The 23621-nt window shown below is 38.0% G+C and overlaps 1 protein-coding gene across 4 annotated transcripts in view; it reads left to right on the top strand.

Moving 5' to 3' along the window:
• The window catches only part of P4HA1 (prolyl 4-hydroxylase subunit alpha 1), a 70847-nt gene that overhangs the window by 8049 nt on the left and 39177 nt on the right, over nucleotides 1-23621 (top strand). For all 4 annotated transcript variants that reach the window (XM_027858562.1, XM_027858545.1, XM_027858556.1 and 1 more), the window contains exons 2-4: nucleotides 11796-11903; nucleotides 13372-13468; nucleotides 14752-14903. In XM_027858562.1, coding sequence (XP_027714363.1) covers nucleotides 11819-11903; nucleotides 13372-13468; nucleotides 14752-14903 — 334 coding nt within the window. In that variant the 5' untranslated portion in view covers nucleotides 11796-11818. The remainder of the gene's footprint in view (nucleotides 1-11795; nucleotides 11904-13371; nucleotides 13469-14751; nucleotides 14904-23621) is intronic.

Here is a 23621-nt window from a genome sequence, read left to right as displayed (position 1 = left end):
TGACCTCTTTGGTCCTAGTTAAAACAGATTTTAAACAGAGTACAAACAGTTGTCTTATTCCAAATGGGAACCCAAATTCCATCTTGAGTTCCTTCCTAAATGGGTAATATCACTTTAATTCTTTTTGTTGGTTGAAACTAAACATTTGTTAGACCTTTTAGACAATTAAAAGGTTGATGTATTTTAAAACAACCTTGAAGAAACACTTTAGGGAAGAGGAGAACAAAACTGAAATGTATGCAATTAATTTCGTTAAAATGGGATAACTTGTTAGTTATAAGTTTAAAGTCAGAGTTCTTCTATAAAGTTGAGGGTGGCAAGGATGGTAGGAAACATTTACCCAGTGTTTTTATTATTTTTTCCTCTTGAGACTTTTGTTTATTTAAATAATTTCTATTGCTGTCTTTTGTTGTAATATCACCTCAATGTTCCCTTCTGTTCCCATCCCTCCCCCAGCTCATTTGACAAATAAAATTTTTTTTAAGAAAAAAAGATGGAGACCTCCCCCAACAAAACTAACAATATATTGGGGGGGGGAATCTGGCAAATATATATATGTATATATTACACACACACACACACACACACACACACACACACACACAAACACATATGAATGTTCCGTATCTATGGACTGCCTCTCCCCACACCTCTTTGAGGGAAATGTTGGGGGGGGGTGTCATCTCATATCTTTTCCTTGGGACTGAGTTAGTTCTTCATAGTTTTGCAACATTCATTTTCAATTTTTCTTTCCATTTACATTGTTGTAGTTACTGAACTTTCAAGGGTAAAGACACAACTTCTGGAGAGCCTTTAAGACATGGCCCATCAGAACTGCTGGGATTCCCAAACCCTGCTCTTCAGAGTCATGACTAATCTGCATTTACAAATATTGTCTGTTTGGATCTACCTTCTGTCAATATTGCTGTTGCTTCTAGCATTTGAGGGCTATAAAGTACTTTCATGTACGTGATTTCATTTGATCTTCATATCAACTCTGTGAGGTAGATAGTAGAGGTATTCATCCTTCTCTAGATAATGAAACTTAGATTGAAGATGACAGGTGACTAGCCCTAGGTCTTCTGACCTAGGTGCTTTATTTCATGATACCAAAGCAGTAAGGAAGGGAAAATCAGGATAGTTGGGTGCTTAATTCAGTGAGCATTTTATTTTATTTATTTTATTAAATGCCTTTATAGAAAAACGAAATATAATAGCAAGCCTGTTTTAAAGAAGTTTACCATTTAGGGGAGAGGATGTTTGACCCTTAAAAATCAGGAGAAATGGTCTTCCCTGGTTGTTTCAGAGAGAAAGCTGTTTTTGCCTCAAATGTGTGCCTTGTATTTTTGAAGTAAAGTAAAAACACAAGGTACTCTGGGGGCAGCTAGGTGGTGCAGTGGATAGAGCCCCGGCCCTGGATTCAGGAGGATCTGAGTTTAAATCCGACCTCAGACACATAAAAATACTTACTAGCTGTGTGACCCTGGGCAAGTCACTTAACCCCATTGCCTAGCCAAAAAAAAAGAAAAAAAACAAAAAAAAAACCAAACCCGAAAAACAAAAAAGGCAAGGTACTTGGATGGGCAAGAGGGCATTACCAGCTCCATTAGTATTAATTCCACATCTGACTTAAAATATCTGCTGTGTGATTGTAGCAATTACAATAACACACCTTAATGGGCTTAAACCAGATAGATACTTGGATTGATGTTCTTTTGGTTTGTTGGAAGCTCTCGAAATTCAAGGCTGAGTACAGAAGTCTGGGGCAGCTTACAATTGAAAATAAGAAGGAGGATATGAGGAAGATCAAATTAATAAGTAGCTGTCTTAGAGGGTGACTGTTGGTGGCATATTGAGTAACTGAGAGAGGACAACCTAGAAGCTATAGATTATAATTTATAATTAAGGTTACAATACATTAAATAGATTTTTGATGGAACAAAAATGACTGTCAGTTGATCATACCTTGTAATTCATATTTTCTCTATGTTTGAAGGGATTGCTGTGGGAGACTACAGAATTTTTTTTGAAATTTTTTTTCTTGTAAGAAATTTGTTTTTAAAACAGACCAATATTTACCAAATTCTGTGTTCTACTAATTCAGTGAATATCTTGTACTACTAATTCAATGAATCCTGATAATTCCAAGTTGTAAATATTTACAATATAGTAGAACTGTTTTGAAATTAATGCCCAGGCTTTATTGATCCTGCTGAACATTTGGAGCAGGGCCTTCCTGGAATAAGTGTGGTAGGGAAGTTTTGTGTTTGCATCAATAGTCCTCTTCTAGACCTAAGCTTACCTGAGGGGAAGGGAAATACTGTTGGACTTCCCAAGAGTCTTTGCTACTATTTAAAGCTAACATTTGACCTTTAATATCCTAATAGTATTTGCTTTGTCATTATTTACACATTCCAGTTTTTTTTACGCATTCCAGTATTGATGTTTGTTATTTTTGAAATAAGGCATGCTGTTGAGATGTGGCCTGACAGATGCATCCATATTTTCCATCTTAATATAAAAGTTTGTTTTGATTGTATTTTAATAGTTCAGTGGGTATATGGAAGAGAAAGTAACTGTGCTACAATTGGCCAGAGCTCTTAAAGGATCTTTTGGGGGGTGTTTGGATCTAAGATTTTACAACAAATTAACTGACATAAGATCATTAGTAGAGTGAGACTGAAGACAAATAGAAGTGAAGGATTGGTGGTGGTGGTGCTAATAATAGTTTGTATTGATATAGCCACATTAAGGCTTAGAAAACCCTTTCATCATTGCAATTCTTTGAGGAAAGTAATGCTCATTATTATTATTATTAATTGTTATTATTATAAAATTTTATGTCACGCTTTAGAGTTTCTCAAGCATTTTATATCCTCCTTTTAGCCTCTCAATCCTATGAGGTAGGTACTTACTACAGGTGGTGTTATGTCCAATGTATAAAGGAGGAATTTAAGACTCAGATGTTAAGTGCTTTTCACATGGCAACCACAGCCCATATCAGAACAGAACATGAACCGAGATCGGGTTTTCCTGACCCCACATTTGACACTTTGACCACTGAGACCCACTGCACAGTAAGTTTCATCCTCATTTCAGGGATGAGCTACTTAATCATGATCAGTTTGCGAGTGAATATCATCTGGGATTTGAATCAGTGCTTTAAGCAGGCAACAGGACAAAGATGATAGGGTTGGTTGATCAGTAAACAATAACTTAGCAAGTGATAGAATCTCTTAGGCATTTAGAATATTGAAAGAGAGCACTGGAAATAAACTTGTTGTCAGTATTTTTGCAGGCTAAACAGTTCAGGATTTCATGTGTGGATCAGAGAGGGCAGAAGACATGGAAACCCTGCACAAATTATTAAATTCCAATTTCATCTCTTAGAACTATGGCTAGAGGAGATCTCTTGACTAAAAGGATAGAGGAGATTACAAAATAGATCATTTCATTTCAGTGCTATTGAAAAGTTTTGCATAAACTTTATGCGGCTAGCATGAGGGAAACTGCCAATTTCAAAATCTTTGGAACTGATATTAAAAATATATGTGGGATTAATACATCTATGATAAGGGTCTATAGCATGCATATAAGAAATTATTACAAATATATGACTGAGCCATTCCCCAGTGAATAAATGGTAACACACACACACACACACACACACACACACACACGTATGAACAGTTTTCAACAGAATTACAAACTTTTGACCACAAATTTGCGCCAAATGTGAGAGAAATGCAAATCAGCTCTCAGATTTCACCTTACATTCAGCAAATTGGCAAAAACGACAAAAGGTAGAACTATTCTATGTGAGAGAGACTGTGGAAAGATAGACTGTTGGTGGAATTGGTCCAACAGTTCTGGAAAGCAGTTTGGAATTATACTGAGAAAACAACTTTAATTCCCCTAGCCTTTGACCTAGAGATGACTGCTAGCCTTATGCATCAGAGAGGTAAAAAGGGGAAATGTCCTATATACACCAAAATATTCGTAACACCACTTTTTGTTAGAGCAAATACTTGGAAACAAGGGAGGATGCCTCTTGTTGACTAAACAAATTTTGGTACGTGAATTCTATGCCACAAGAAACAACAAATATAAAGAATTCAGAAAAGCTTGGGAAGATTTGTAAACTGATAGAGAGTGAGGTAAGTAGAATCAGGATAATAATAAATACAGCTAAAACAGTATATATGAAAAAAACAATAAAATGAAATGGAATATTATGTAATTAAAATGACCAAATTGGGCCTTGAAGAATTGAGAAATACTTAACACCTTTCCTTTATCAGAGAAGTGAGCTCATGATGAATGTAGAAAAATTGTTACTATTGCTAGATATGGTAGTAGATGGTTAGTTTGGCTGAATTTTCTTTTGTGTTTTTCATCTTTTTATGAGAATAGGCTGGGTGGGGGGGTGGAGAGGAGTGGCTGGAGATATATAGTGAAAGAATGTAACATGAAGACAAAGATATCAATAAAAAAATTTTAAGAGCAAAAAGAAAAAAAGACAAAAGTAAATAAATTGTATTCTCATATCTGGAATATCTAAACTTTCTCCTGAAATGAAAAACTGCTAAATTTTTATGATTAGATATCTGTTATTAGAAGGAAAAATTGTTCCTTTATAAACATTATTAAATTAAAAGCAAATAATTAAAGAAGTCCTATTTAAACAATACAGAGAAAATTCTAGACTCCTCAGTCAGTCCAAGACTTGCACTTTGGCAGGATCCCAGGAGAGGAAGTCTGATCATCTGTTATGTTCTAGAAGCTTTTCCCAAAGAGGCTCTGTTGTCACACAGCCAATAGAACAGTTTTTATTTCGCTACTCTGTGTTTTTGGAAATGTGCAGTATACACTTGGGTGGAAACTTGAATCTTTTTTGGAATATTTAATTATGATTCAAAGGATCATAGATTTAGAGATAGAAAAGACCTTCAGAATAACCTAGTTTAACACCGTCATTTCACACATGAAGCATCTGAAGTCAAGAGAGGTTGTCACTTGCCAAATGTCACATTGGGAAGTAAATGACAGAGTCAGGATTTGAACCTAGGTCCCCAGCTCCAATCCAGCCATCTTTTCATTATGCCATGTGGTTTATTTTGTTTGACAATCATCTTTTTGAATGACATAGTTTGCACATTTGTCTCTGATTTCATTTTCATAGATGATGTCATTTGTTGTAATAAAGTCACGATGATCCAGTAGAAAGAATACTGGGGTAGCTCTCTCCCAAACTGGGGATGTGTGACTTTGGCCAAGTCTGCTTCCTCCTCTGTAAAAGGAGAATATAGATTAGATAGACTGTCAAATACAAATCTGTTCTATGATTATGGAAATCTATGCCTTATGAAATCAGAATTGAATGTTTTTATTTGTCTACCACTATAATATGTGTTTAGAAGTTACCATTTTATTTTTAAATAACACAAAAATAGCCCTAAGATTTTTGTTTATATTATTTAACTATTTAATACTTTTATATTTATTGATTATAAGACATTATTTCTAATAACTAGTAGATGAGTAGATTATATATTTAAATCTTGTGTCTAAACTACTTTAAATGTGTACTAAAAAAATTTAACCTTTGTGGGGCTTTAAAATCCTATCCTAAAGCTTCTTTGTGGGGCTTTAAATGTTTAAAATTCTTCTGAGATAAGAGAGAGTTTCTTGGGAGAGTTAGGTAGTTGTAAAAGAGGAAGGGAGTTATTAAGTGCTGCTGGAGAGACATTGAAGTCAGTCTGTGCAGAGGTAAGAATAGGAGGCAAGTTCTTTCTCCTGCAAAAAAAATTGCGATTGGGGACTGTCTTTTTGTCATAATCTTTCAAATCTCAAACTAACCTTTTGGTTAGTTGGGAGCAGGCACAGGAGAAGTCTTTTGTTTGTTCTGTTTTACAGACGATGCCTTAAGCTTTGGGAATCAGTGACTCTGTACTTTGACCACTACCAGATCAAATGTTTTTTTTTTTTCTTAAAAAGTTTACAAATTACAGAATTTCAGAGTCTGGGTGGAATTGAGGGCCAAAAAATACAAGCCATTCATAAAAATGAATCCCTCCTATGCCAGACCCAATAAATGACCTTCAAGCTCCCTCCTGAGGGAGCTCATGCCACTTTCAGAAAGCTCTAATTATTAGGAAGTTTTTTTCTTTTCCTCTTTACAACTTTTACCCATTCGTTGCTCTTAGTTTTGCCTTCTAGGGCCCAAGCAGAGTAAGATTAAACTCTCTTTATAGCCCTTTCAGTACTTGAAAACTACTGTTGTGTTCTCTTGAAGTCTTCTCTTTTTCCTGTCAAATATCCCCAGTTCTTCTAAGTGATCCTCTAATGGCATGAACTTGGGGTCCGTCACTCTTTGGTTGTCCTTCTGGATGTTCTTTGGCTTATTGGTGCTCTTCTTAAAATGCTGTGCCTGGAATGGAACACTTCATTCCCATATTCCCTGGTTTTCTGATGAGAGTAGTCCTTGGTGTAATTCTTTTTTTAAAAAATTAATTAATTTATTTTTAGTTTTCAACATACACTTCCATAAGCTTTTGAGTTTTAAATTTTTCTCCCCCTTCTTCCCCACCTCCCTCCCCAAGACGGCGTGCAATCTGATATAGGCTCTACATATACATTCTTATTAAACATATTTTCACATTACTCATGTTGTAAACAAGAATTAGAACCAATCGGAGGAACCACAAGAAAGAAGAAACAAAAAACAGAAGGGAAAAAAAAAGAGCAAACAGTATACTTAAATCTGCATTCAAACTCCATAGTTCTGTCTCTGGATGTGGATAGCATTTTCCAACATGAGACTTTGGAGATGCCTTGGTGTAATTCCTTTTTTTTTTTTTTTTTTTTGGCTAGGCAATAGAGTTAAGTGACTTGCCCAAGGTCACACAGCTAGTAAGTGTTAAGTGTCTGAAGCTGGATTTGAACTCAGGTCCTCCTGACTCCAGGGCCAGTGCTCTATCCACTGTGCCACCTAGCTGCTCCCCTTGGTGTAATTCTTAAAGATGTGATTTCATTGTGCAGATACTCACTTGAGTAAATTGCAAACCCTGGTTACCTTTCTAGGTAGTTTCATGAGTTGCATTCTCTCTTCGTCCCCCAATCGTCCTTGGATGTATATAGTTTCAGCGATAAACCTTCTCTCCATTTAGCCAGACTGGTTCTTGGATAGTAGTCGGTTTGGGGACCCATATTCTTAGGTTTTCCAGCTTGATGGGGACTTGGTGGGGATTCTACTCTTCTGGCATCATCTCTGTAGGAGCTCTTGGGTCACTTCTATGCCGTGATAAATGGTCTTCACATCGTCTCTGCTTTCTCACCTCCTGCTGGTTCCACCACCCTGAAGACACAATTATTTCCAGGATTACTCAGGATTTCTTAATTGCTAAAGTCCAAGTGGACTCTTCTTAGTCCATTCCAGCATTTGATACTCTTGATCACTCTCCTGGTTGCTTTTGCCTCCCAGGTGACAGTGTTCTAATCATAGCTAACATTTATCTGGCGCTTACTATGTGCCAGACGCTGTGCTAAATGCTTCACAGCTGTTATCCCATTTGATCCTCATGACAACCCTGAGAGGTCGGTGCTGGCTATCATCCCCATTTTACAGATGAGGAAACTGAGGAAGAGAGGGTAAGTGACTTTCCCAGGGTCGGTCACATGGCTGCTAAATGTCTGAGACTGGATTTGAACTCTTATCTTCCTGACTCCAGGCCCAGTGATCTGTGCTCTGTGTGGAGCCACCTCGCTGTTCCGTCTTTGTTCTTCCCCTTCCCCTTCTGTTCCGTTCCCTTCCCTCCCTTCTGAAGAAGTAATTCCAAGCCCTTCAACACCAGCCCATCTTTCCATACTGCTTACACAGTCCTCCCCCACTCCCACTCCCCGTTTTAGTCAGACTGGCCTGTCTTGTTATTCCTTCTACGTGACGTTTCATCTCTCAAGCCATCCTTGGGATGCTGTCCTCCTGCCTCAGTCCACCTCTCAGACCCGTGGGGTCATAGATTTCGAGCTGGAAGGGACCTCAGAGGTCGGCAAGCCCAACCCCCTCGTCTTCAGCTGAGAAACCCAAGGAGGAGAAATACTAAGTTACTTGCTTCCTGACTCGTTTACTGTCCTGTCTGTGATGAATACCTGCCTCCTTTCAAACTCGTGAGCTGCCTCCTGCAATACTCCTGATCCCCAGAGTTGTTAGTGTCCCCCACCCCAATATTATGTTGTATTGACTTCTGTGTATACGTGTTGTTTCCCTTTGTATACTGTCAGCTCCTTGAGGGTGGGGTATATATATTTTTTCCTTTGTATCCCATGTGCCTGACACATAGACACTTAATAAATGCTTGCTAATTGAATTGATATTACTTCATGTATTATCTCTAAATATATTTGGTAGCATTGTTTACCTTGATCTATTTGAAAATTGAATCATCATCTGAGACACAACAGTGTATTTTCCATTAAAATGTCTGGTGTACAATGCACATAGAATCAGTTTTGATACATTGATAGGTTTTGCAGAATTTTTTTCCTTCTCTTTTTGTTTTTGTCTTAAAAAATCCATTCCTTTTTTTTTTTTTTATAAGGAATTACTGTGGGGCTGGCAGGGAGAGAGACATAGGAGGAAACCATGGTGTAAAAACAAAAGCTATCAATAAAAATCTATTTAAAAATAGCCAATGTAGTAGAACCTGGATTTGGAGTCTTGCCTTGGCTCTGTACTCCCTCTGTGGTCTTTTCACCAATCACATCTCCTCTAAGCCTCCATTTCCCAATTGTATGAAAAAGGAGATTCAATTAGATGCTCTCGGAAGTCCCTCCCAGCTCTAATTCTGATGTGGTTGGTGGTTCTGCCAATGTGAGTGCGACACCATCGACTGTACTCTATCTAGAGAAAAAGGTAAGGGAAAAACAGAGGAAGGAATTGGACCCAAGCGGCAAATTGCAAAGTTAGAAAAGGATGAGGGATGGTGACAAACTTGTAGTTTCCTCGAGTAGCTGAAATAACAATTCCAGGGACTGATTATGAGAAAGCCGTGCCAAGAGGACCTTTTTGTTGACAGATGGAAGGACCTCATCTTAGTTGGTCTTTCCCAGGATCTAAGCTCCAGAGCGAGGAGGGACCTCAGGCCATCTAGTCTAAGCCCCTCCTCTTCCAGGTAAGGCCCAGGGAGGGCAGGAAACTTGCTGAAGAGCACACACATAGAGGAGGGAAGGGACTTTGAACGCAGGTGCTCTCAGAGCTAGCAGAAGAGGTTTCACACTCAGATCTTCATGATTCCTGGTCCGTTTCATAGGCTGCTTCACCATCAGCAACAGGCCGTGACAGACCAACCTCGTTGCCTTTTTTTAGGCAGCTGCTTGTGGGCAGAGTGTTGGCCTTGAGTTAGGAAAGCGTCTTTGGACACTTGCTAGCAGCGAGGGCCTGGGCAAATCACTTGACCTTGCTCTGCTTCAGTTTTCTCATCCATAAAAAGGGTGGAAGATGATGACGATGATGATAGCGATGATGGTTCTCATCTCCCAGGGTTTTTGTGGTGACTAAAATGGCAATATATGTAGAGCCTTTGGTACACATGGAAGGCTATGTAAGTGATAGATATGATTATGACGGGGAACACCACAGATACAATTTACCTAGATTGCATCATAGCATTGGGTGTCATGCTATTCTTATGGAAAAGATGGTGAGATGCAGGCCAGAAGATAATACAGTTAGATGTATTTAGAATTAGTTGGATGGCCAGACCCAAAAAGTAGTTATTAGTGGTCTGATGTCACCTTGAAAGGCCCGTAGTGGAGTGCCCCAAGGATCTGTGCTTGGTCCTGTGCTCCTGGCCTGGAAACCAGGAAGATTCACTTCAAGCCCTGTGTTTGGCACATATATTGGCCGTGTGACTCTGGGCATATCGCTTCATCTCCAAGTGCTTTAGGAAGTTGCAGGGAGGATAGCTGCCCACATAGCTGTGCCTCATACAGGAGTGCCAATGTAAATAGGCTTAGAGCCTATCCCTATCATTGGCTTGAATAAAGATGTGTCATACCCATTCATCAAATGGGTATGACACAAACCTGGGTGGGCATTACAGCTAACTGACTAGAAGACAATCCAATGAGAATGTAAGATCTTTCAGGGTCTCACTTTTGCATTTGTACCCTCAGGGCACATACTAGGTGCTTAATTAATGCTTGTGGATTAAAAAAGCTCTTGACAGACCATTTCATTGGGCCATGTCTAATAAGATATTTCAAATGGTCAGTAACAGCTGACATGTATAGAGCTCTCCAAGGTTCACAAAGTGCTTTCCTTAAATTGCAAATTATCATGTATGAGCCTTACAGCGATTCTGTGAGGCACCTGCTGTTTGCCCTATTTTATGGAACAGGGAATTGAGGCTTAGAGAGGTCTTTTGCCCAAACTATATAGTCAGTAAGGTCTTGAAGCTAGATTCAAATCCAATTGTTCTCAATGCCAAATCCAGGGTTATGACCTGTTCTACACTTGTACTTGAGTTTACCAAAAAATCCCAAAAAACAGCTTCTTAAGTACAAGCACGGTGCTTGGCACTTGGTAAGCACTTGATAAATGCTTACTGATTGACTGGATTTGAAGGGAAGTGTGGCTTGATGTGACTTTAGAAAGATTGGGAGGTTTTAGTGTTTTGGGAGTGTGGCATGTAAGCCAAGGAAAATAACAACCTAAAAGAGGCACATTATTGAATGATGAGGTGACAGCCCTGGTGTGCTCAACCCTGGAAATACCAATCTGGAAGATTGTTAGCTCTGGATGCCATATTTTTGGAAAGACATTGACCTGGACATTGTCCAGAGGAGGGCAACCCGAATGGCAAAGGGCCTCAGATTCATGCCTTACGAGGATCATTTGAAGGAATTTGTGGGTGTCTGAACTTACCTGTCGAAGAGAAGACTGGAGGTGACGACTGCTGTCTTTGGGTATCTGAAGGACTGTTACGTGGCCCCCAAAAGACAATTAGGAGGGTTGGGTAAGGTCAAAGAGGTGATTTTTGGCTTGATATAAGAAAATTTTGTCAAGAGAGTTATCTGAAAGTTGAATGACTTATCTTAGGAGGTGATGGGTTCTCCTTCAATAGATGCCTTTAAGGACAGGTTAGATGAAAGAAAAAAGGAAATAAACATTTATTAAGCACCTACTATGTGTCAGGAACTGTGCTAAGTACTTTATAAATATTTCATTTGATCCTCACAACCCCATGAGGTAGGTTCTATTATTATCTCATTTTACAGTTGAAGAAACTGAGGCAGACAAAGGTTAGATGATTTGCCTAGGGTCACAGACCTAGGGATTGTATAAGGTCAGATCTGAACTCAGGTCTTTCTGATTCCAGGCCCAGGCCCTATACACTACACTAATCTCTTGTGAGTTATATTGTAGAGGTAATTATTTTTCAAGTATAGATTAGACTAGATCAGCACTAAGATTCCTTCCAACTCTGAAATTCTGATTCTGTTAAAAATAATTGTCATTGCTATTCATTTAAGTTGTTGTTATAAAGAAAAGATGTTTGAATATTTGGTTCTATGTACATAGAAATTATCCCTTTCAGCAATGTAAAATGCCTATCAAAACATCCTTGCTGAGAAACAATTTCGAACTGGTTTCTGACTGTTGCTGTCTCACTCTACTAAGAAGTTCAAAATCTGATACATAACAGCAACATTTAAGGATTTCATTCACTAAAAAAAAAAAACACAAATTTTTTTCAGAAAGTTCAAAACACCAATTGTGATATGTCCTTTTCTAGGTCTTGTGACAGTCGATAAAATTATGCCTTCCAGGATGTTTTGGTGCATATTAATCGTAGGACTCCTTCGCCATTCTTTGGCCCATACTGACTTCTTCACTTCAATTGGTAAGAACTGGTTCTATTTTTATGTAAACAAGTTCATTCAGTGTTTATGTTACTGCTTTTTCCCCCTTGACCCTCCTCTCCACCCCCATCATAGCACTAACTTGGTTCTTTCCTTTGCATCCTAAAAGTCCCTTCTAATACTTACAATAAAATAAAATAAAAATTTGAGGTGACTAAATGAGCTAGATATAGCTATTGTTTTACATGAAACTTTGTCTTATTGGCTGCCATAACTGCATAACCCTATAACTGATAGTACATATTTGGATAGTACATATTTCTGTGGCCCTCCTAATCATTTTTAAAAAAGTAATTCTTTTAAAAATGCAATTTAATTTTTTTTGTTATTCTGAGCTAGATAAATATCAGCAAACATGAGCATTTTCCATATACAAAGAAAAATAGGAAAAGAGAATTGTGCAAGAAACCATGAATCTCCATTAGGTATAGCTTGGTGGTTTTTTTAAAACCATATAATACCTCAAGCACATTAGTTCCAAAGCAGCTCTGTTTGTCTCTTTTAACTCTAGACCTCCATTTCTGTGCATTTGCTCATTCTCTTTTTTTTTTGAAGTACTATTATTCCCCTTTTTTCTACTCTCACCCTCAACCAAAAAAAGAAAAAAAAAACCCTCTTCTTTATAAAAAGGAAAGGGAACAAGCATTTATTAAGGGCCTACTATGTGCCAGGCACTGTGTTAAGTGCTTTATAAATATTATCTAATTTATAACCAGTAAGCATAGTCAACCATACATCAACGACCCCCTAATCATAACAGTTAACATGAAGAATAATGGAGAAGTATAGCATGGTTTAATGAGAAGATCCATGGACTTGGAGTCAGGAAAGATCTGGAGTTCAGATCTCACCTCAGATCCTTATTGGTATTGTGTCCATTGGTAAGTTAGCCGACCTGTCTAAGCCTCAGTATCCTTGTGTGTAAGACAGGAATAATGCCTGAAATGTTATAAAATATCATTGTTGTGAAGAAAATGCTTTGCAAACCTCAGGATGCTTTACAAATATTTATTTGTCATCATCCAATGTGACCATTTCTTGAGCAAATCTCAGTTGTGAAGTACTGTAAGTGTATTCTCTTTTGGATTAAAAAATTCAAACCTAAGTAAGTATTTTTTTTTTTAAAGTTTGGAGTTTTGATTCTGGGCAATGAAATATGTGTATGCATTTTTTTCTTTAAAATTTCCAGCTGAAAAGACAATTTGCTAACCCAACTGAAGCTTGGAAAATTGAGTAGCTTAAAAATTAGAAGTCGAACACATGTTCAAGGAAATTTTTGGCTACATCTTTTTGTTTACCAGAAAAACATCTGGTAAAACAAGATTCTTTCCAGTTCTCAGCTCTTTTCCAGTTAAATTCTATAATAGAATTCTCCATGTATTTCACTTTTCAAAATTTAAAAGGTTAGAGAAAATTGATAATATCACTCTTAAAATTTCTCCTGTTTAGGTCATATGACAGATCTAATCCACACGGAGAAAGACCTGGTAACGTCCCTGAAAGACTATATTAAAGCCGAGGAAGTCAAATTGGAACAAGTGAAAAAGTAAGCAGTGGGTTTCACAAATGAGCTTTGGCAGGGATGGTCGCTAGGATGTATGAGGGATACAGCGAGGGTACCCTGACCTCAAATATTCCTTTGGAAAGAGAAGCCATATGACAGTCTTTGGAAGGGATGAGGCCCTAGCCAGGCCTGGAGTAAGGCCTGGGGTGGAAGGGAGCAACACCTGAAAGCAAGGACTGAGTTAGCCGTAGGAATTGGGGCAGGAACGGTGGGTGTTTTGGACAGGACTGGCAGGAGAGAGATCAGAGATGGGCTAGTCCAATCACTTGGGCAGAGATAGAATATAAAAGTCCATTGAAAAAGATGAGAAGATTACTAATAAAAATAATAATAATAGGCAGCATGGCACCGGGGATGCAAAGTTAGCCTTGGGGTCACAAAGATCCAGGCTCTAGTCCTGCCTTGGACACAGACTGGCTGAGTGAATGGGGCCAAGTTATTTAACATCTCAGTATCCAAGACAGGTGTTGAAGAGACAAAGTTATAGATGAGTTGCATGAAGTGAGTTTTCCCTCAACTTCCCCTCACCAGTGAAATCGTAGGTCTGGATCAAATAAGAAGACAGTATTTCTGTAACATCTTCGCAGAATCTTATTTGAGCCTCAGAACCCTTTGAAGATAAATATTATTATTCCCATTTTACAGAGGAAAAATCTAAGGCTCAGAAATAAAGTCTGCTTGCTGTTATCATGAGAAGTGGGGTTCAAATCTAGATCTTGACTCCAAGTCTGCCCTGCTGTCTGCTACATTTATAATAACAAGTCATAAAGCTTAAATTCCAGGTGACTAAGTCAGTCATTTACAAAGTCCTCCCTGGCATCTTTATTTGATAAACTGGGTAAACACAATTTGAGTGTAGCAAACTGAGTTACAAAGTAAATTTCTTTAGCTTAAGGACAAGCAATAAAATGTATTTTTAGATACATCCTTACATGGACCCTTTCAGAATAAACTTTCTGAGATACTGGGAGGTGCTAAGTCACATTGTACCCACATCTCAAACTAAGGATCAAAATAGGCAGCTGCGTTCTCTCAGAGTTCAGGCACACAGGCAGGTCAGGAGATCACATTTACCACTAAATTTTGGGTGATTGAAACCATTAAATCTCGTGTGTGTGTGTGTGTGTGTGTGTGTGTGTGTGTAAATATAACTGATAACCCAGTATTGACACATGTCAAGGAATGGAGCACTTTACAGTTGTGTTTAGAAAGGAGATTTCCCTTTTAATTCATGCATGTTCCATTTATTTGTTTTGTGTGTTTAGGTGGGCAGAAAAGTTAGATCAGCTAACCAGCACAGCTACAAAGGACCCAGAGGGGTTCCTTGGGCACCCTGTAAATGCATTCAAGCTAATGAAACGGCTGAACACTGAGTGGGGTGAACTGGAGAATCTGGTCCTTAAAGACATGTCAGATGGTAAGTCTGAGGAGGGTTTAAGAAGAGCCTCATCCTATAGTGATTGCTAAGATTAAGGATACAGTTAATCCCAAGGCACAGAGTGTTTTGTGCAGTAACTGAAATAATATCTAAGTATGCTTTATCTGTGATCTCAGTTTTTTTTTCTGCCAATAAAACCCTAAGACTTGGCTAGCCCAGCTGGTGCCATGTTCTTGCTGCCATCATCTTTGAACTGCGTTTCTGACCCCCAACTTAGATTGCAAGAGGAAGGACTCAACTGTTTTTTGGTTGGTTGGTTGGTTAGTTGTTTTCTCTTTTGCTTTGTTCCCTGAAAAAAGAACATAATGCTTCTTAGCTTTTTTTTTTTTTAATTAGAAATAGTATAGGAAAATATATCAGGGAATTAGAACAAACCATAAATCAAATCAAATGGAGAAAGTTACAACTTAGAGGACTTATTTAATTGATCCTAGTTTTGCATGTAAGCTATCAGGAATCTAGGCTTTCTTCTTTGATATTCTCCCTAACCTAACTGGTGCTCTTCCAAGTCTTGTCTAGGTTCAGCTAGCTTGGTCTTGTCTGAGTTGGATAAGTTTAGCTCTAGTCTTTAGACAGTGGATTTGGTGTGGTGACTTAGTTCTTCCAGAATCTTCTTCCTTAACCATGGCTCTGGGTGGAGGAGCCCATTTATACGAATTCCTTCTTTTTTTCCATATGACAGATTGGTTTTCTTGGACTTAGGATCTTGAAGAAACTTAGCTTTTGGCTTATGGGAGAAATCTTACCTAGGCATCTAAGTCCTTGTCTATCTAGACTCCCAAGATTTCTTCCCTTTCATGTGTCTTCAGACCATAAGAAGCACTGGAATTGCCTCCGTCATCTTCCTAAAGATCTGGATGCTTCAGATTTTGGAAGTGCTCTCTTCTCCCACACCCCCTGTCCTGTTTGGTTTGCCTGAAATAAATTCCCTAATGAGATTGTTGTGGTGGGTTTTGATTTAGGGTGTGTGTATGTGTGTGTGTTTTCTTTTGTGATGAAGATGCCTTTTCCATCTTATTTCTCTAGTCTGGCGTCTAGACCCATTCTTGTTGTGTTGTGTCCTGGGACCATGAGACTACATCTCAATGATTTCATCCTTTAGCTTGGTGTCTCCATGCTGCTCTCAGACTGACTTCCTTCTCCACTTTCTCCTTTAGTCTGATTCTATACCCCTCCAGTGGATCTTCCCTGATTTCCAGCTCATTAGCCAATCTGAGATGATACAGTCACACACTTAGGAGCAATGAACAATAATAGGTATCTGTCCCTGGCTAAGTTCCTGACTTTAGTAACCCTCTTTTCAGATTGCTGTGTCATTGCTCACTCCCTAGAGGAGAGGTTTGCTTGGATCCAGGTTCAAAATTAAAGAAATTCTTTAACCACTTAACAGCAACAAAACATCTCTTTCTTTATACCCATTACCCCAATAAAGATAGAGTATGACCACATTTGACACGTTTGAGTTTTTAAGTTAAAAAAATACATTGACTTTTGACTTTGGAATTTTTTGTTCATAACTAGAAGCAATGGCAAAGAAGTTAAGGCCTTGAAAGCTATCTAGTTCCAGTCTTGATTACTTCACAAATAATAATTTGATGGTGATATTTCTAATTAGGCTTCTCTGTTAAAGATGAAGGTATTTTGTTTTAAGTACAAATATTCTGGAGATGACTATTTCTAACCAGCTCTTCTGTTGGCATACAATTGCTAAGTAAATGCTTGTTAAATGAATTAATTTAGATGTTTATGAATTTATTGTATTATTATGACTTCTCCCTTCCCAAATAATTTTCAAAAAAGTGACTGGCAAAATATTAAGGATCAAAAACAATTAAAGAGAGAATAGGAATGGAAAAAATTAGCAAATATGTTTATAAATTTGAGTTGCCTTGAATGTATTTTGAATACCAACTTTGTAAAATATGATGTGCTGTCCTGACTCACTGAGGTACAGTGCATTGACTTTTTAAAAAATTGTTGTAATACTAACAATCTCAAAGAGTCAAAACATCACAGTTGAAGTCATGCTCATGTTTCTGTTATAAGCCTCTGAAGAGTTGAGGGTATAATTTTATCAGGAAAACCCCACACCTTTAAAGTCAGTGTGTATAACATTTTAGTCTGATAGAATTCCCCCCACACACCTGCTCCAAATTTTAGGAATTGTTAGCGTCAATCTTCATAGACTGAGAAAGGGCAAGGGTTGAAAATGTAGAAACAAAATAGTCAGTATGGAAAAGAAATAAGAAACTGAGTGTTTCACCTCTCAGGAGGTTTGTAGGATCCTTCCTCATCTATCCCCTGCAATTGGAATGAGGCCCATGCTCTTTTGATCAGATATTTCTTTGATGAGCTCCTTTACTCATTGCATTTTGACCCCATGACTGAACAGAAACTTCCCTTTCCAAAGTTACCAGTGATCTCTTAATTGCCAAATTCAGTGGTCTTTTGTAAGTTCTCATCCTCTCTGACATTGTGGACCTCCTTCTTTTCTCTGCGTTTTTGTGACATTGCTTTTTCCTGTTCTTCTTCTAGCTTTTTAAAAAAAAATTTTTTATTAATTTATTTTGATTTATCAACAATCACTTCCATAAGCTTTTGAGTTTTAAATTTTTCTCTACCTCCCTCCCCAAAACGGCGCACAATCTGATATAGGTTATACATATACATTCCTATTAAACATATTTTCACATTAGTGATGTTATACTCCTTCTAGCTTCTTGACTGCTTCTGCTTCATCATCTTTATTGGATCATCATTCATTTTATGCCCTCTAACGGATCTCAAATCTCAGTCCTGAGCATTTTTTTCCTCTTTCTCTATACTCAGTGACTTCTTTAGCTTCAATGGGTTCAGTTATCTCTACGTAGAAATGACTTTTTATATATGCAGCCTGGTCTGTTCCTGAGTCTTGGTTCTGCATCATCAAATGCCATTGGACATTTTGAATGGGGATGTCCCATAGGCATTTTTTCTTCAGAACTGCCCAGAACGACTTCTCTCAGAACCTCCTTGCCTCGGAACCTCCGTCTTCCCCGGCAGCCTTCTTATCTGGGAGAATTCTGGAGCATTCTTCCCCTTTCTCCCATTGATGAGTTCCTTCGAGGCCCTTCATTTTAGGGAGGGACCCAGGCTGGCCAACTTTCTGTATTCTCCTCCTTGCTCTGCTTCTTCTTTTCTTGCTTTTGCTGCTGTGCTTCAGCTGCTGTCTCACCCTGTAGCTTTCCTCAGTGCCTGGGGCCTTCTCACCCCGGAGTATACCTCCACTCTTCTCCCACTGGTGAGTTCTGGCAGCCTCCATTTTGGGGAGGGCACCAGGTCAGCCAGTTTACGTTCTCTTCCTGGCTCTGCACTGAGCTCTTGGAGTGGTTCAAAGCTAAGGCTTGATGGGGCACAATTGGAAAAATGAGGAGGAGGCTTAGGACTCAAAAGAAGAGGAAAGTGTAGAGTTATATTGGTCCACCAAGGAGTTAAGATGAGGAAAAGAGGAAAGAGTGGCTAGTATGGGGGAGATGGCCTGTATGAGAATTGAAGGACAAAGGGATTGGAGTGTGGATGATAAGTAGGGTTTGGGAAAGGAAGGTAGCGGGGGAGGTGGAAGCCCAGTAGATGATGGTTGGACAGGGAGATTTCAGAATTCTCCAACGTAGAGATGGTACATTTGTGGGTGGCAAGATCAGTGGTATGTTTCAGATACTTAGTACTAGAATCTTGCAGAAAATTGAGTTCAATTCATGACTTAGGAAGCTAAAGCCTTTGTGGAAAGAGATCTGAGCTCTTTATGAAGTGCTGGTCACATGATTACAAATGTTTCACAAATAATAAAGAGAATTGTGGAGTATAAGCTAAAACTTTTTTTTTTTTTAAAAAGGTAAGGTATCACCACATAATGATCTATTCACAAATTTAAGTAGTTGTTTATGGGATTATTTGATATTGATCTGGAGGAAGTAACACTGAAGATGCTGACAGAAATTTATTTTGGTTTAAGGAGTAAGATTGAATGATTTAGAAGTCCTTTACAATGTTAATCTCAATGACTTTAAGTGCAGTTATGCCCCATAATGCTAATATAAACGTGCAGCTCATTTCTTTTTTTTTCTTTAAGATTGCAATTCTCATGCTTTGTTATGGAAAAACACATTTTGAGATTTTTACCCTACCCTCCGCATGGAATTTTACATGTTTGGCAGTCGGTGTTTCAAACTGAACGTATTTCAATTGACTTTAGATCTCTGAACTAGATGCTTTTCGTGTATACATATCCATTAGAAGAAAGCTGTCTGACCCCCTGCTGGCCAAATAAGACTGAAATTTCCTATAGTCGTAAAGCACTTTTGGAAAAAATAACTATTATGATCAAATAATGTTGGCTCTGTTTTTATCCTCCTCCTCCTCCTTCTCCTCCTCCATCTTTGTCTTCGTCTTCATTGTCTTCTTTTTCTTCTTTGTCTTCATCTTGTTCTTGTTCTTTTTCTTTGTTTTCATCTTCGTCTTCATCTTCTTGTTCTTCTTCTTCATCTTTGTCTTCGTCATCTTTTCTCTTCAAAAAGTTATAATTATCAGTAATTGGGATGGTAACCTCAGAGAGACATGTCCACATTCTCTGAATCTCTGAATAGTAATTCCTAGGATGGAACTGTGCACATGATGAGTCATCACTGATAAAGCGTTTAAATCTGCTTAAGTATAAGATTTCCTTTGAAGCTCAGGAAAGGAGATCTAGCCAGTCTTCCAACCTTTCCAGTTTTTCATTAGCTCCCTTGCTGATGTCATGATAGAAGTATGTGATACCCTAGAGAGAAATAAGATATCTTTATTATATTGTTGCTCATTTTATCAAATTTTTCATGTATATTTGATTAAAAAAACTATCAGACCTCATTTCTTGCATGTTTCTATATAATCTTGAAGAAATGTGTGCTTATAGACTCCAGATTTAACCTTCATTTTTAGTTTTGATCATAGGAAATTCATTATATCCACTGATTAGTTAAAACCTTTGTTCTTGAGATAAATTGTTAAGACTTTTAAAAAATTATTGATACTTTTTCTTTTTGCATTATCTTACATTTCCCAGTCTATCCCTTCCAGAGAGCCATCCCTTATAGCAAAATATGAAGAAAGGAAGAAAGAAAAAAGTAACACAAAACTAAACATTTTAAAAGTCTATCTATATGTACAGTATCTCATACCCATGGTTTCCCATTTTTGCAAAGGAGCAGGGGAAGGGGTAGAGAGAAAGGTATTTTTTCATATTACTCTTTGGAATACAGTTGGTCATTTTGATTTCTCAGTGTCTAGTTTTAGTTATTTTTGTGGACAGTTTTTTCCATTTACATTATTGTAGTCATGTATATTGTTTTCCTAGTTTTGCTTACCTCACTTCTCATCAGTTAAGAGCAGTTTTTCCAGGAATCTCTGTATTCCTCATGTACATTGTTTCTTATGGGGCAGCTAGTGGTGCAGTGAATAGAGTGTTGGCCCTGGAGTCAGGAAGATCTGAGTTCAAATCTAGCCTCAGACACTTACTAGGTGTATGACCTTGGGCAAGTCACTTAACTCTGTCTCAGTTTCCTCATTTATAAAATGAGCTGGAGAAGGAAATGGCAAACTACTCCAGCAAAGATTGCTAAGAAAACCCTAAATCGAGTCACAAAGAGTCAGACATGCCTAAAAAGCCTGAACAACATTGAGTCTTATAGCACAGTAATATGCCATTACATTCATATACCATAATTTATTTAGTCATTTCCATAGGATGTATGGGGTACTCAGGAAGGACTAGCACCTCTGCTGAGAGGGCTGCTGAGTATTTTTAAGGCTACTCATCTACCTTTCCTGTCCACCTTTCACTCAACTTTCACCTATGGCTCCAAGAAGCTGTAGCATGTGCAGCAGCCACATTCCCATAAAACAATCTCAGCAGATGAGTTGCCAGATTTAGGGGTAATTGACAGGCCTCAAACCCATTGATGAGTTAGGGGGCTTTCTATCCCAAGTATGTCAAGACTTCTCCAAGTGGAATGGGTAGATGAGAACAATTTGTTCCAATGCCTATGAAGGTGGCTGAAGCTGGTGCTGTGGAGCGCTTAGAGCTTGGTCAAACATCGAAGATGCCAAGGTTATCCACTGCATTCTAGTCCATTGCCAGTTTTCCTGACTTTGATGACTCTGGAAGAGTTTTGCACAACTCTATTTCACTTAAATCTGTTTCACTAACAAGTCAAGACATCACTGATGTCTTTGTTCCTCTTCAAAAATAAAAGACAAACAAGAAGTCATTCCCATATTGAGGGGCATCTACTTTTTCCACAATTCTTTACTCCCACAAAAAGTGTTACTCTAAATATTTTGGTGTAATTGGAGTCCGTCTTTTTGTTACCAACCTTCTTGAAATAGGTACCCAGTAGTGGAATTTTTGGGTTGAAAGATGTGGATATTTTAATCACTTTCTTTGTATAATTCCAGATTGCTTTCCAGGATGGTAGTACTAGTCTGCAGCTCCACCAATAGTGCATCATTGTACCTGTTTTCTTTTTTCTTTTTTTTTCATTGTACCTATTTTCCTGTAATCCCTAGTCTCATCTTTTGTCATCTTTGCCAATTTGCTGAGTGTGAGGAAGAACTTTAGTTTTGTTTGATTTGCTTTTATTTCTGCAATTATTAAGTGATTTGGATCATTCTTTCATATGGTTGTTAACAGTTACCAGTCTTCCTTTGAGAAATGTTTGTTAATATGCTTTGACCACTTTATCTCTTGTGGAATGACTTTTGGTCTTATATAAGACAAGTAACAGAAACCCAAATCTTGAATATCAGAATCTTTTTAAACGCTTTTTTTACTTGTAGAATGCCTGAAATTAAATCATGCCTAAAAACAACACTACTAAAGAAGCTCAAATATTGATTTTGGACTCTAGATCTTATCTTGTCTAGCTAGCTTCAAGCTATCCTGAAAAATTTCCTGCCACAGAATGATACAATTTGAGAGTAGGAAAGTATCTCAGTGACCACATAGTCCAACCCATACATGAAAGGAGTGCCTACTTCTATAGTAAACCTGACAAATGGTAGTCTGCCCTCTTCTTGAAGACCTCCATTGTAGGGGAGCCCACCTCCTCTGTAAGGCAGCCCATTACACTTTTGGACAACTCTGGTTGTTAGGAATTCTTCCTGATATCAAGCTTTAATTTGCATCTTGGCAACTTCCATCCATTATTCCTGGTTCAGCCCTCTGGGGCCAAAAATAATATATCTAATCCTTCTTCTATGTACAACCCTCTAAATATTTGAAAACAATGATCATGCCACCCCCCATATCTTCTCTTCTTCAGGATAAATATCCCTAGTTCCCTCCATCCCTCTTCATGTGACATAACCCTTCATCACCTTTGTTGCCATCCTTTGGACATTCTTCAGTTTGTAAATCAGTGTTTTTCTCAAACTGGTATCCAGGATTAAACACAGTACATACTTCGATACTCTTGGAAACTATTCTTTGGGATGGTGTCTGGAAGCCATGCGTTTCTTAATGCAGAGCAGGATTATATTAGGTTTTTAGGCTGCCATGTTGTACTGCTGACTCATAGTGAACTTGCAGTTCATTAAAGCCCCCAGATTTTTTTAAAGAACTATTGATTAACCAAGCTTCCTTCATCCTATTCTTGTGAAGTTGTTTTTTTTTAACCCACGTGTAAGACTCCACATTTATCACTTATTAAATTACAAGTTATTATTAGATTTAGTCCAGTGGATCTTTTTAGGTCCTGACTCACCTATTGTGTTAGCTAACCTTCCCAGCGATCTATGACTATCTCCGAGTCAGTGAAAAAAATGAAAGCAGTACAAAGCCAAGCACAGATCAGTTAAGTCCTCCCCTGGAGACCTCCTGTCATGTTGACAGGGAGCCATTCATGACTGTTCTTTGAACTTGGCAATTCAAGTCTGTTCAGAATCTCTCAAGTTGTATTATCAGCTGGTCCACAACTCTCCATTTTCTCTAGTTTCAGATACTTTTATCAAATGTTTTCCTAAAATCCAGGTAAACTATATAGTATTTCTCTAATGTATGAAGTTTGGTAACTTTGTTAAAAGGGAAACAAAATTTCCTTGTCTAGCATGACCTATTTTTTTTTTTTTTTTGCATGACCTATTCTTGATGACTCTGACTTGATGATTTATAATTATTGCTCTGCTTTCTGGATGTCCATTAGCCATCTCTTTAATATTCTAGTCTAGAATTTTTCCAGGAATAGAGAACAGGCTTATTGGCCTGTAGCTTATATGCTCCATTCTCTTGGCCTTTTTTTTGAAAATCAGGACAAGAATTGCCCTTTTATAGTTTTACAGTACCTCTCATATTTTCCATGATGTTTCAGATATTACTGACAGTGGCTTGGCATTCATGTCTGCCAATTGTTTCAGGATATAATTCATCTGAGACCGCTGACTTGAATCCATCAAGGACAACCAGGTGCTCTTTTTCTATTGCTTTCCTTATCTTGGATATCAGTTTGTTGTTAGCAATTTTTTATTCTCTCATTTCTGGTGCAAAGGTCTTCTTGACAGAGACAAACCAGTTATTACAGTCCAATTCCCTCCTGCCTTAAGCAAAAGTTCTATCCATCTTCTTTGTTATTCCCTTTTCTCCCAGTATTGCTTAAAACAAAACAACAAACCAGCAGCCTGCTGTTT

This window comes from Vombatus ursinus, unplaced genomic scaffold, assembly GCF_900497805.2.
Source record: "Vombatus ursinus unplaced genomic scaffold, bare-nosed wombat genome assembly UNPS02000749.1, whole genome shotgun sequence".
Classification (NCBI taxonomy): domain Eukaryota; kingdom Metazoa; phylum Chordata; class Mammalia; order Diprotodontia; family Vombatidae; genus Vombatus; species Vombatus ursinus.
Note: the sequence above shows the minus strand (reverse complement) of the source record. Positions and strands in the feature narration are given on the sequence as shown.